This window comes from Columba livia, chromosome 11 (assembly GCF_036013475.1).
Source record: "Columba livia isolate bColLiv1 breed racing homer chromosome 11, bColLiv1.pat.W.v2, whole genome shotgun sequence".
Classification (NCBI taxonomy): Eukaryota; Metazoa; Chordata; class Aves; order Columbiformes; family Columbidae; genus Columba; species Columba livia.
The window spans coordinates 19,606,220-19,619,441 of record NC_088612.1 but is presented as its reverse complement, the minus strand read 5'-3'; the positions used below and the strand labels follow the sequence as shown (position 1 = coordinate 19,619,441).

The 13,222-nt window shown below is 53.3% G+C and overlaps 1 protein-coding gene across 5 annotated transcripts in view; it reads left to right on the top strand.

Annotated features, from left to right (window-relative positions):
* Window positions 1–1,950: 1,950 nt before the first annotated feature.
* Window positions 1,951–13,222, top strand: part of CCDC33 (coiled-coil domain containing 33) — a 35,273-nt gene continuing 24,001 nt past the window's right edge. For 3 of the 5 annotated variants that reach the window (XM_065077065.1, XM_065077066.1, XM_065077063.1), the window contains exons 1-4: window positions 1,952–2,549; window positions 2,896–3,350; window positions 4,268–4,447; window positions 12,693–12,856. In XM_065077065.1, the coding sequence (XP_064933137.1) occupies window positions 2,249–2,549; window positions 2,896–3,350; window positions 4,268–4,447; window positions 12,693–12,856 (1,100 nt within the window). In that variant the 5' untranslated portion in view covers window positions 1,952–2,248. Of the gene's footprint in view, window positions 2,550–2,895; window positions 3,351–4,267; window positions 4,448–12,692; window positions 12,857–13,222 lie in introns of all 5 variants that reach the window. The other 2 variants (XM_065077068.1, XM_065077064.1) reach the window with 1 other exon arrangement.

The window sequence follows — 13,222 nt, the reverse complement described above, 5'->3', positions numbered from 1 at the left end:
ACCCCCAGGGATCCTGCCTAAAGGAAAGGACTTCTACATGGAAAAAAACAGAGCTGATGCCAGCAGAAACCCACCTTTGGCCAAATACACCCAGTTCTCATCACGATTACGTAGCTTTCCAGCCCCAAACCCTGAGCTCATTACGCAGGCAGAGCTCCAGCCATCAAAGGCCACCTTTCATTTTTACAGAACAAAAAATCCCCAGGCTGCCAAAATAAATAGACCTCACACTGTCTTATGAATCAGCCTCATCCCCAGTAGAGCTGTGGAAACTGGTATTTCGTTTTCGGGGGCGGGCAAGGGAGAGGATTGTCTGTGTCCGGTGTCACGTTAACACCATGGAGGTGGCAACTCCAGACCTGCAGCTGGGAAAATGCTGCACGAACACACTGCGCCTTCGATTAGATTATGCAGAAATTAGTCTTTGATGATGCTGTCATTAGCGGTGGCTCCATAATGTGTTTGCACAAGGGCGGGAAGGGAATTAAGCAGGCTAGTTAAGGATGAAATAGCTCCCATTTCCCCACATGAGAGCCTGGCAGGGCTTTAATTGAGATGAGGAAACAGCCCAGATTGCCACGGTTTTGTAGGTGCAACATCTCAGAGCAGCACCACATGCTCAATTCAAGCCACCCCTGGGCTGGGAGGCACCACTTTGTCCTTGCTTTGGGAGCACCGAGCGGTTTCCAGCCATCAGGGGAAAGAACTACCAGTTTCTCTTTAGGATTTCTTTTTAGCGAGTCTGTCCATTGCCCGTGGACACTTCCAAAGTGATTCTTGGAGACAGGTCTTGGCTGGCTGCCTTGCAGATCCCTGGACTGCTCCCATACTCTCTCACATACTAGAAAGAAAGAAAAAAAGGCAAAAAAATCTTATGCCTCAGGGTCTCAGATGGTGCTTTATCCCCCAACCCTCTCCCTCCGAGGATAACCGTGTTGTTTCAAGCTTGCACCAGCGTGAAGAGACTGGAATGTGGCTTTTTATATGGAGCACAGAGCTGTCTTAGAGAAGGGCCACCTGCTCACCCAGCCCCGGCTCACGTTTCACGGGAAACATCCCGAAAGCTGTGGGAACACGCTATTCTCAGCGGTGAGGGGGGAATTAGATATGACAGGGGGCTCCTGGCAAGGATCAGACGGTGCCATTCCAGCTCCCTGCCCACCCCAGAGCACCAAACCCCCTGAGCTCAGTCCCAAAATATCCACGCTGGGACTAACCTCTGGATGCTCAGCTGGCTCGGTGACAGGTTTAGCAGGCAGGCAGCTCAGCTCCAGTTGCACCAGCCAGAATCACACGTGGACCAAAACCTCTTTGCAGCCAGCTTTGACCCAAGACATCACCCCAAAAAGCCCAGCAAGCTCCTGGGCAGGCTGCAAATGCATATAAAAAGCAATATCAACTGCTTGTTTCGAAGTGACACTTCCAAGTCACAGGGCAGTTTCTGTCTCGGGCTTGCCTGCAAAGTCACCAAGCGTTAGGATTAGGTGGGTAAATGCTGATCTAACATCCAAGCGCTGCTCCCCAGGCTCATCCTGTTCCAATCAACCCCATGAGGAACCACTTTCCACCCAGCAAATCCCACTAAAAACTTACCTTAGAGCCACCAAAATGCAGCTGCAGGCTTGGCTGTATGGTTCCATCAACAGGAGATCAAGCACGTGGGTGCGGGAGGAGTAGGATTGTCCCACGGGACTCAGCAATGCGTGGGAGCATACAGCATGGCTTGTACCAGCATCTTCTGGAGCCTCTGCAACATTCAGACCCATTTGTGCTTAATCTCGCAAGGCAAAGGGCTCCAGGAGCCATCGAGTCTCCACTGCAGGGATGCACACACCCCCTGTACGCACACACACACGTGTGGTGTTGCTCAGCACCACCCTGGATATCCCAGGCTGTTTGCTGGAAGGCAGCCACCCCTTTGCATCTCGTTACCTGGTTTCCCAGCAAACAAACTGGAGTTCAAAGCCCTGGACATTGCACAGGGGCAGGAAAGCTCTCAGCATCTCCCCTTGGCACCAAGGATGGTTTTTCAGGGACAGGGATTTCCTTGCCTTTGAAAGCCGCCTGTGGAGATGTGAAGTCAACACGTACCCAGGGGCACCCCCAGGCATTTTCTTTCCGGAGAGGAGAAGGCGAGAGCAGCAGCAGAGCCAGCTTGGCTCAGCAACCCACCCCAGGCTTGCTCCAGGGCACAGATCTGCAGAAACCCAGCAAGGAGGTGTCACCTCCAGACCCCTCCTCTGTCCCCATGGCCAGGGAGCCTCGCATCCCCCCCGCCCTGCAGCGTTCCCGGCTGAAGGCTGAGGAGAAGACCCTGGATTTTGACTTTGAGCTGGTCAGTGCCCAGTTTAACCAGCACGGCCAGTACGCCCTGCGGCTCACCGTGGAGAACCCGCTGCTGCAGGGCTCCGGTGCTGGCATCCAGCTCCGCATCGGCAGTGGGGAGGTTGTCCAGAGCAGCACCGGCACCACTGACATCATCGAGCAGAGCGACCTCGACCAGATCTACTCCTTCCAGAGGAGGAGATTCATCTTCACCCTGCCTAGAGGTAAGAGGCCGGATGCCACAGGGATGGGCTGGTGGTGACACAGGAGCATGGCTCAGGCTGGTTCAGGCTTGCAGACCCCTCATGCTCACACCTTTGTTCTGAAACACAACCCTGAGCTGGACTCAAAGCAGGGTGAGGGATTAGGATGGTGAATGGGGCAGGTCCAGCTTGGATAGCAGGGCCAACACCACCAATGATGGGAACACCTCCCACCCCAAAGTCTAGATGTGTCCCAGAGAGACAAACAGTGCAGAACTAACAGTGCCGATAGATGAGCCCAGGAGATGCTTCTGGGACTACCAACCTTCCTAAGCCAGGCTTTACCCCTCACCATCACTCCGAGCAGGTTTCTGCAAGAACGACAAGAACCATGACGTTCGGCTGCACATCGAGGCCCTGCGCTCCCCTGGGAGGGCAGAGACAACAAGGAGGAGGAAGAGCAGGCTGGTGGGTGAAGCCTTCTTCGCCATCTACCCTCGGCCCAACCAGCCCCGGCTGAAGCTCTCGGCCAGAAGGGACGAGGACTGGTACCGCTACAGCACAGTGCTGGCCTTGCTGCGGGTGGGCAGCCAGCAGCCAGCCATGCACTGCGGCCGCCTGGCCGTCACCGTGTCCCTGCGGGAGCACCGGCCACCTGCCACACAGCCATCACCCACACCGGTGTCCACCGGCGCCCAGGACTGGGACCAGCAAGCAGCAGCATCCTCACCCCAGGACGTTCCTGTCCCCAGCCACTTGTGCCGTACGCCCGAGTCTGCTTATCACTCACTGCCCACCGAGAGCCGTGCCCGCTCCATTGAGGTAAGACAACCCAAATCTGGGGCTCAGAGATCCCATATTCCAGCAAAACAAGGGCAGAGCAGTCTGCTCAGGACAGAATTTGGCTCCACAGAACAAACAGCTAGAATAGAAACAAAAAAGTCTCTATGGCTTTTAGGAGGTGTCTTTGCTAAAGAGCACAACCCTGCCTCAGTTTCCCCTCCCTCCTTGCTGGGTAGAAGCTTAGTGCCTCTATCTGCCATCAAAGTATGAGACCCTCTTTGTCCAGGACAGGAGAAAGTTAGGACAAGCTCAAAATGCAGGCAGGGTCTTGATGAGACAGCAACCACACAGCAAAGAGGGTTCTATAGCTAAGCCATGCCTAGAGGTGTAGGGAAAAGATCCTGTACGGGGTGTCCCCCTATTTAACCCCCTTCCAAATCCTCCCCCTAACCTTGCAAGCTGGTGCAGAGCAGCCCCTCCAGCAGAGACCCCCAAGAGAGGGCAACAATCCTTTGCCTTGCTCTTTTAAGGGCTGCAAGCAGCCAGCCCCCAGAGAGGCACCTGGGGCCTGCACAGGTGCTCCCTGTAAAGGATAAATTTTAAAACGATAGTACTTTTTTTCTCTTTTTTCCTTTTTTATTTTTTGTTTTTTCCCCTCAGGCAGTTGGGGCTGTGAAGAGCAATCCCTATGGATGCACAGGGAAGACCTGTCTCTAAGCCTGAAATACAAGTTGTTGTCTATTTTGTGTTTATGTTATGGCTGGTTTAGGGTTTATTTTTATTTCTTGCAAAAGTTCTGCCCTCAAAGGGTGAGATCCCGAGCCCTAGAGTTGGAGGATAGAGCTGGGATGCAGAGGGGTCACCATGGGATGTGGCAGGATGTACACTGGGGAGAGTGGGAAAAAGGGGTGCTGGACCCCAACGCTGCATCTTCAAAGTCCTTCTGTTAATTACAGAGACTGCAGGCTGACCCTGTGCTCAGCTCCTCCCCGGAGCTACTGGGTGACTTGGCAGCCGAGCACGAGCATCCTTCCTCCTCCTCCTCCTCGCTGCCTGTCCCTGCTACCACCAGCCACAACAGCTTCCACCTCTTCTCGCCAAGCCGAACCCCGGATCTGTCACCCTCACCAGCACAGGTGAGTGGAGCCGCCGGAGAAGACACCACCCTAAATTCATTTAAAAATGTGATTATTCATCATAGCCTCCCATTAGAGCTTGGTGGTGCTGGAGGGGTGCGAGGGGACCTGGGTACCAAGCGCTGTTCCTTCTCCCAGGCTGTTGCCTCCCCAGCCTGCTCATGGGGATGGGGGAATGAGAGATCAAACTTGGCATTTCCAGTTCCGTGGCTGTCCCCAGGCAGCGGATGGTGGCACCTAGAAGCTCTCAAAATGCCACCTGCAGGGAGCCGAGGCTGACGCGTCTTAAATATGTCAGTTTGCAGCTCAACTCTAGACTTCTAAAAACTGACGAAACCATTGGGCAGGGATAATGCAGTCTGAAAAGCTGCATTTCTCTTTCCTTAGTTGTGTTAAAAGCTGTCTAAATAAAGGAAAAAAAGAAACAGACAAGCCCTTGCAGGGGCTCTGTTTCCTGCATCTTGCTGTAAGAATAACATCTAATGATGATGTGCCTGCCGCTCTCTGAGGTGTCTCGTACACCTGTGAAAACATTGCTTTGGATTCCAGCACCAGAGATGTGTTTGATCTCGTGAAGCCTCCCTGGGCATCCTCGGGGCCCTCTCCTCCTTCCAGGGCATCCCCTGGACTGCAAATCCTACAGATTGACCCTTCACGGCACTTGGTATCCCTTGATTTTTGAGGGGATGTGTTATCCCCACCCCGATCAGCTGAAAATTTACTGGCCAGAAACACCGATTAGCGAGGCACTGATTAAGTTTGCTCAGCAAACGTCTAGACGTGAACTCTTTCGAGGCTCGGAAAAGCAAAGGAAATCGATAGCAATCAGCTGGGATGCGGAGTGGGGCGTGGAGCCGGGCCAGGGGCGTAAGGCAACGCATTAGCAAATGCAATTCCGCTCTTGGGCCCCCGGAGGGAATGCAATAAATCACCTGCTGCTGATGTCACCCGGCAAGTATTTGCCAGGATGGTTTTTATTTAAAAATTAAAAGCTGGGAGGTGGAGGGATGTTGGCTGCCAGCCCTCCTGGGAGGGCCGGACTGATGGAAAACGTGTTGGAGGGTGGCTGAGCCGTGCTGGCTTATAGGGAAGTGGGATGAACCCGGCAGAGCTGGGAGATTTAATCTCCAAAAGCTCTCCTAGGATGCTGCAGCCTGGATCTGGTTCAGCTCTTAGTGGTCCAAACCTGAGCATCTTTAAGCTGCTCCAGCTGCACCTGGGGAAGATGAACCCTAACCTGGAAGCTTGAGAGACTAAATATCATCCTAAATTCAGGCGGGACTTGGGTGATGAATAGTTTGGGTAATCAAGTGTTGTGTGCATTTGGTTTGCTTTCCCAAATGGCAAAGCCATGCGGGTGCATCCCGGTGGAGGGGACAAGCTCCTTGACACTGCCTCCGTGCCCAGCATCTCATCTGCAGGCTGGGGGGGTGATGGATTGGTGCTGAGCTCCCCCCGAAAGGCCCAGGCGTGGGGATAATGATTTTTCTCATCTCGCCACAATAATGTATTCCCAGGCACGAAGCGGGAGGCTCTGCTGGCTGTTCAAATGCCTCGCGTGTGTTGCAGAGCCAGACAGCTGCTAATTGTCCTAGGACCTGGGCACAGCACTGAGTGGGTGGATGATCTCTTGGTCACTGGGATGGCCCTTGGAGGGATGGAGGAGAGGGGACAGGGCTCAGGTTGACCCTCAGGGACTTCACAGGGGCTCAGTGAAGGGAAATCAGCCTCCAGGTCAGCAGAAATCGGTCCCTTACTTGGGGAAATATCCCCGTTTCACTTCCGCATGGTTCTGGGGGGCAAGGAGCCAGCTTTTGGAGATCTCCTTGGCAGCTGGACTTGGTTGCAAGCCCACAAGAAGATGGTTTGTTTCCAGTCTCTCTGGACCAGCTGGCAGTGAGGCGCCCATCCCAAAACAGCAATCTGTTGCTGTTGGGGTAGGAGGAATCGCAGCCTTTCTGTGGCAAACAAACGGGTTTGCACACAGCTTGTGCTCCCGCTTGGGTTTACCAGGCTGCGGGGGGATCAGGCAGCTGGGTGGGATGCAGCTGGTGCTTCCCGTGATAAGCACAGCCCATCCACCTGTGCAAAGCCAGTTGTGACTGCTGGAGCTTCAACAGGTCGGAAAAATGGCACCAAAACTGCTCCTGGCTCTGTTTACACTGTGCTTTATCCCTTTGGATTCCCCGTGGAGATAAATAGCTTCCCTAGCAAAGCACACGTGGGTGTGAGGCGGCTTGGGGGAACATCCGTCACAGGGATGTGCAAAGACATTCTCCAGGCATCGGGCTCACCTTTAGGTTTTTTTTAAGCAAGATACTGAAAGTAAGAGAGGGACTCCTCAAGAACCAAGTGTGTTTCAGGCACAGGAATCTGGGGGATTCTGAGCCATAGCCCAGAATTATAGCCCCTTTTGGCGGGGCTCAGGCTGGGTCTCCCTTCAGGTGTGCAGAAGTCCTTCCCCACCCATCAGATGCGGATGGCAAGCTGGGAACTGCATTACCTTGTCAGCTCTGCTGCTTTTTGGTGGGGAGCAGAGCTCAGCCTTGGCCTCTCCCGAATGCCTCAAATCAAACCCAGACCTGATTTCAAGCTCGGCTTAACCATCTGGCTGTGCTGAGGGGATGGTTTTGGGCTGAGACATTGCATTTCTGTCCATCTGCAGTGGTGGGGGAAGCAGGGCTGCGGGAGCAAAGCAAGGATGCTTGTACCAGGTTGTGGATGCTTGTACCAGGATGCAGATAATGGCACTGGGACACAGGCACTTGTATGGGGATGTGGATGTTTGTACCGGGATGTAGATGCTTGTACTGCGATGTGGATGCTTGCACTGGGATGTGGATGCTTGTACTGGGATGCAGATGCTTGCACTGGGGTGCAGGTGCTTGTACCACGATGCAGATAATTGCACTGGGATGCAGATGCTTGCACTGCGATGCTGATGCTTGTACCAGGATGCAGAAAATTGCACCGGCATACAGATGCTTGTCCCGAGATGCAGATGCTTGCACTGGGATTCAGATGCCCTCACCACATGCCCCATCTTGCTGAGCGATGATGGCAGATAAAAGCTGCTGTCTTCCCGTCACCGGCACGGCAGGGCTGGGGCAGAGGTCTCTGTTAGCAGGTGATGGATGACTTGTGTCTCCCGTCTGTGCCCTGGCCAGCTCATCCATCACTCGTCCCGATGACAGCAGCAGTCACTGGGAGGGTGGCAGGAGGGTGGCAGGGGTCCAGCCCTTCTCCCCAGCCTGTCGCCCCGACACCGGGGTGAGGGGCTAGAGCTGCCTCCCCTCACTTGAAAGCCCAATGAGGCTGAAAAACAAACTTTGCCGGCGGGGCTCGCCCCGGGATGCGGGCGAGATGAATAAGGCCGCTCCGGCGAGCAATTTGTAGGGCTTTGAAAAGCTGTCAGCCCGGGGAGGAGCGTGCCGTGACGGGTTCATCGGGGACGTCGCCTTCCTCCGGCGTCCCTTGATCATCCCGCTCCATGCCGGAGGGAGCTGCCAGCAAAAGGGGACTTGAGGCAAACGGCTGCTTGCTTAGCTCTGATTTACTGCAAGATGTTTTTCTTTGGGTGAGAAAACCCATGTTCCTAGGGATGCATTGCAAGGCAATTATATCCCTTATCATAACGTCAGGGAGCTGAGGCTGCCCAGTTTGATCCAAAAGTCCCGTTTTCCTCATGCTTCTCCCTGCATCTGACATGGAAATGGGCCAGTGCAGAGCAGCAATTCACATTTTCTCAGCTAAAATGGAGAAACATCTTCTCAGATGGAGAAGGCAGATCCTCAAGAGGTTTTCCAAGCTGCTTCTCGATTTGCTCATCTGCAAAGCACAAACTCTTTGGATGATCGGAGGAAACGCAGGCAGGAGGAGCGGCTGCTCGCTCTAATTCCTGCAATTTAAGTCATCATGTCCCTTTAAGTGTCAAATAACTGCCTTGATGAGAAAAGCAAATGGGGTTAAAAAGAGAAAATTGCTCCATTTTAAGAGGTGTGGGGGGGAGGAAATTGCACTGATGCCACTGACAAATATAGAAAGTGTAAAACTCTCCTAATGGAGCAGACGAGGCGGTGCTGGGCTGCCGGCCCATTTAATTATTTGACAGGTGAATTGGGAGTTTTCTACATAAATGGAAGGAAAATGAATTTGGCAATTTTTAGCCCAAAGGGATTCCCAGCCAGCGGCAACGGGGCTCCCCAGGGAAATCGGTTTGGAGTCGGCATCCCTGTGTGCCAAGGGGGGAGAGCATCCTCCTCCCGGCACCCCGAAACCGCCCTCTGATCTCTAACGAGCTCCCGCAGGGTCCCCTCCAGGAAACAACTTGCTTAAAAATCATAATAAGAAGAATACATCGAGAATACATCAAGTTGGCAGGGTGAAACGATGAATAAACCAGTGTTTGCTTTCCTGCATCGCTTTTGTGCCTCTCGCTTCCGTTCCGCTTTGCTTGGGTGTTTTTTTCCTGGACAGATGCTTTGAACCTGCTCGGGGAAGGTGTTGGGAAATACCCATTGTAACACAATCGGGTTTGCTTCAAAAAAAAAGAGAAAAAAACTGGCTGTTTGTGTTTTGAGAGAATCTCGAGCCTTTGCAGCGTGGTGGATACACTTGTTAGCTCCTAGAAATGGAAAGCAAAAGCCCTTTGCTTCGCAGGGACGGCGGTGACATCCCCGCTTGAAGGTGTTGGGGACGCCCATGGGTGCAGCTGGGTGCTTCTCTCCCACAGGTGGGAGCAGGAAGAGTGCTGATACTGTTTTAATCTTCCTTTTAACTGTAATTGTGTTTGGCTGGCTCCCCTGAGCTTGTTCCGGGAGATGCATTTACTGTTTTTTTTCCCAGCTAGATTGCTTTCCTTGTTTTGCTCATTGGAGACAGGCCGGGGCCTGTGCCATGCCAGCTCTGCATTAATAGAGCCTCAAAATGAGATTTCACAGCCTCCAATCTGATTAGCGCCCAGGCTCCGGTTGCTTTGGAGAGTGGGGCAGACAGACGAGGAGCCACGATGCTGGGGGGGGTTGCAAACCCATACAGGTGTGGGGTGTCACTCCGGGCTCCTGGGCATCTGGGACAGCAGGACATGCAATGCATCTCCCACCCCCAAAAACCCCTAAATTCAGGGGCTAAACGGTCCCTCGTGCAGAGTGCTGGGAGAAGGCTGGTCTGGGCGAAGCAGCTGCAACCGCTCGCCCATCAGCAGCCAAGCCCTTACTGGGCTGCTGGTGGTGTATAAGCCTGTAATTCATCCCATTTTGCTGCCTGATGACGTGTAAAATCCCATCGCCACCCCGGTTCCCCTGTGCTCAGGGGTGCATGTGTGCTCGCTGCCCGTGACACAGCCCATGGGCTGTTATCTGGCCGCTCATCCCTGCTATCAGGAGATGCTCTGCAGTGGTCCAGCCCCAGGACATGGCTGGATCTGCTGGGATGTCCCAAGGATCACTTGGGGACCCAGCATCTTCAGGCTGGCCTGGCTCTGGGATGTCCTGACCACGCTCTTCCTCATGTCCAGGCTCAGCGCTGGAGGTGACACCTGTGGGCAGGTCCTGCTGCTTAAACAAACCAAGTGCCACTTTATTTTCCCATCCTCTCAGCTGCCAGGGGAGGGGAAGCGGCTTGTTGGCGTTTAGCTGCCGTGAGGAGGTTTGAAAGGAGCCTGGGGAGACATCACGTAAGAAAACTCACACCAGTCCCAGTCTATCTTCACTTATGGAGCCTACTATTATTTTATGAAGTCTCAGGAGGAGGATAAAGCTGCCACATTCCCAACAGCTGCTCATAAATTGCCAGGGACAGGGAGGAGCTCGGGGCTGCGAGCATTCCCACTGCTAGTTTCTTATCCTGGAGAGCAGTGGCACATCGTCCCAAGCACCGGAGAAATCCAAATTCAAGGAGCATCCTGCAAGAAGCAACCTTCTGCCAGGGGGAAAATGCAGCTGTGGTGGCCAGATGTGGGCAGGGGGCTGGGGTGGGGTGGAGGAGGCCCTGTCCCACCGCAGTGCCGTGCCTGGATGTCCCTGCTGGCTCCCAGCCTGGGCTGTCATCCCCAAACTAACTGTCAGGCTCCTGGGGGTATTTATGACTTGTCAGCCTGCGGCCAGAAGCAATTTAATCTTGGCTGAGGAGCTGCCTGGGCCCCGGTGCTTCTTTCCAGATGATAAAGAGTTGATAGAAAAACAAATTACGATGATGGCAGCTCAGGCACCATTAATCAACCTCCCCGCACCATCACAGTGTGAATAATTAATAATCATCATTAAGGAGGCTTTAAGGGTGGCTTAGGGTTAAGGTGCTGTGTGGGATCAGTGCAGTGAGATGCTCGAGATGTTCTGCAGGAGTCGGTGATGCTAAAACGTGTTGCTCCCAACTGAGACCCTTGGGGATGAGGGAACGTTATATTTCCTCCACCTCCGCAAGTTACAGGTTGCAAACTCCTGGGTAAGAGCACTTGACTTGGCAGGGCTGGAGAAGCTTTGCTTCCCACTGAATAAGAGAAAAACAAGCGTGGGCTTTACCTGGAACTGCAGGCACCCTCCTTACTGGAAGAAATACTGAATTTCCTCCTGCCTTTCAATTGTGACTTTCTTTTTCTTTTTTTTTCAGCAATTAATCACAGCCTTGCTGAGGGTTTTGGGTACCAGGCGCCTGCAAAGCCTGGCATTGTTCATACCTGCTATTTTTAAAATGTTTTGTTCTCCTGCTGAGTTTTACTTAGCTTAACTGCTTGTGAATTTTCTATTAAAACCCCTCACTAATTATCGTGCATCGCTAGCAACAAAACCTACTCTTTTTTGGTTTTAGGGAGGTGTAAATATAAGTGGTGAGTATGAAAGATGTGTGCTAAGAAACCTGCTTCTGTTATTGGGAATGTGAAAGAAAACACGGGAAATTCCCCAAAGTAGTGATCTGGATTTGTAAATAAGGATGCAGTGTGGGACTGAAATATGGCATAAAAGCTTAGTGTCTGGTGTTCCCCAGCGAGTTCTGAGGAGTCCACAATTCAAAGCCCCAAGATTCAGCTGACAGGAAAAAAATTAAGGGGGGAGAAAGCTGATCTTCATGTTTTTCTGAGCCGTCGGTGGTCAGAGCACCCACATTTCCATCCCACTCGGCTTCAGGTTTTTTATCCCCTATGGTGACAGGTCAGCTCTCTGCTGCTTCTGTCACTGTTGCAGCTTTGGGAGAGACAAAGAAGAAGGTTTTGGATGAACCAGCCCCTCGCTGCAGGGTTTGAAGGCAAAACCACACGTCACAGGGGATTTGCAGGCAGTGGCTTTGAGAAGCCCCCAGGGTGGTCGCTGGCCTGGAGCTCTTGCCTTCACCCCAGGAGGTGGAAGGATGCAGAAAGGTTTGCTTTCCAGGGCCTGAAGCATTGCAGGGTGGGTTTAACTCCTTGTAGGCATAGCTCAGTGCAATATTAGGTGTATTTGTGCTTCCCGAGGAGGTGTCATGGAAGGGATGCAGCTGGGGGAACGTCTCGCACGTGGATGGGGTGTGATGGGTGCGGGGCCGGTCCCTGTCGCGGGTGAGGAGTGGCAGCTTGTGGCTTTGCTGCTCCTTATCACATCATCTGGTGAGAATTAATGAGCCTCTGTGCTTTTACCCCCCGAATTGGGCTGAGATCCCAGTTCTTGCAGAGCCCATATATAATAAATGGCAGAGATGCCTGGGCTGGCAAGAAGGGTGAGCAGGGGGGTGGTGGGACTGGGGAAGGGGTGTTGTTGGCAGGTCTGAGAGTCCTGGGTGGGATGGAAATGCTTTGGATGGTTAATCCCTCTTTTGATGACCTGGCTTAGGGTCTTTGACTGGACCGTGGTGTTGCTAGCCCCCATGGGACCACACTGAGCAGGGATGCTGAGCTGGTTTCACCCTGTGCAGAATGCTCCCGTGCAGCTGGGTGTCCTCCCAGAGAGCCTGGGACCTGCTGTGGCTCTGCCGTGACACAGTGACATCCGTGGTGCGGAGCCGCAGCTGGGTACTGGGGACAGGGAGGAGACAGCTGTGATGGGAACGTGCCAGGTTATTACTTCCCTGGCTTGTTGTCCCTTGTTCAGGCTCTCAGCATCCAGCAGAGGTTGTGGGGACAAGCCTGGGTTATGAAGATGCACCCAAGGCATCATCTCCCCGGCCTTGGCTCTCAGAATTGGGTTGGGGACATTGGGACAAGGTTGAGCGACAGGGATGTCCCTGTAGCTTTGCCAGCTGCTCCCCACTTTGACATCTCCCCGCTTGCTCCTGACAGGTCTCTGAGTCCCCCACTGGGATGGACGAGCCCAGGCACACCCTGGGGGTTGGCGGGGGACACATGGCCTGTGCGGGGAAGGAAGCCATTACTGTCACCCTCCACAGTGCCACCAATCTGCCAGCCACACGGGAGGGCCAGGTGCCGTGGCCATACGTTGTCATGTGAGTACCCAGCATCTGCGAAGGGGGACAATGGAGATGGTGGGGACACAGCGAAAGGGTTTTGGAGCTCTCACCCTGCAAGCCCCAGGGAGGGAGAAAACCCCTTTGTGGTGATACACATAAATGTCATCTCTGTGGGATGCTTGTTGTGGGGAGAAGAGTGGGGGAAAATGGGGGACCGGGTGCTTTGGCTCGCTGGGACATTGGGAAGAAAGCATTCCTAATATTGAAAGTATAAAATGATGTCAAAGAATCCACAAGGTAATGCTGCCTGGGTTTCGGGATGATATCATGATAAATAAAAGAGGGTTTTAATAAATAAAACAGGATACTTGGGGAAGGAGAACTTGGCTGCTCGTGCATTAT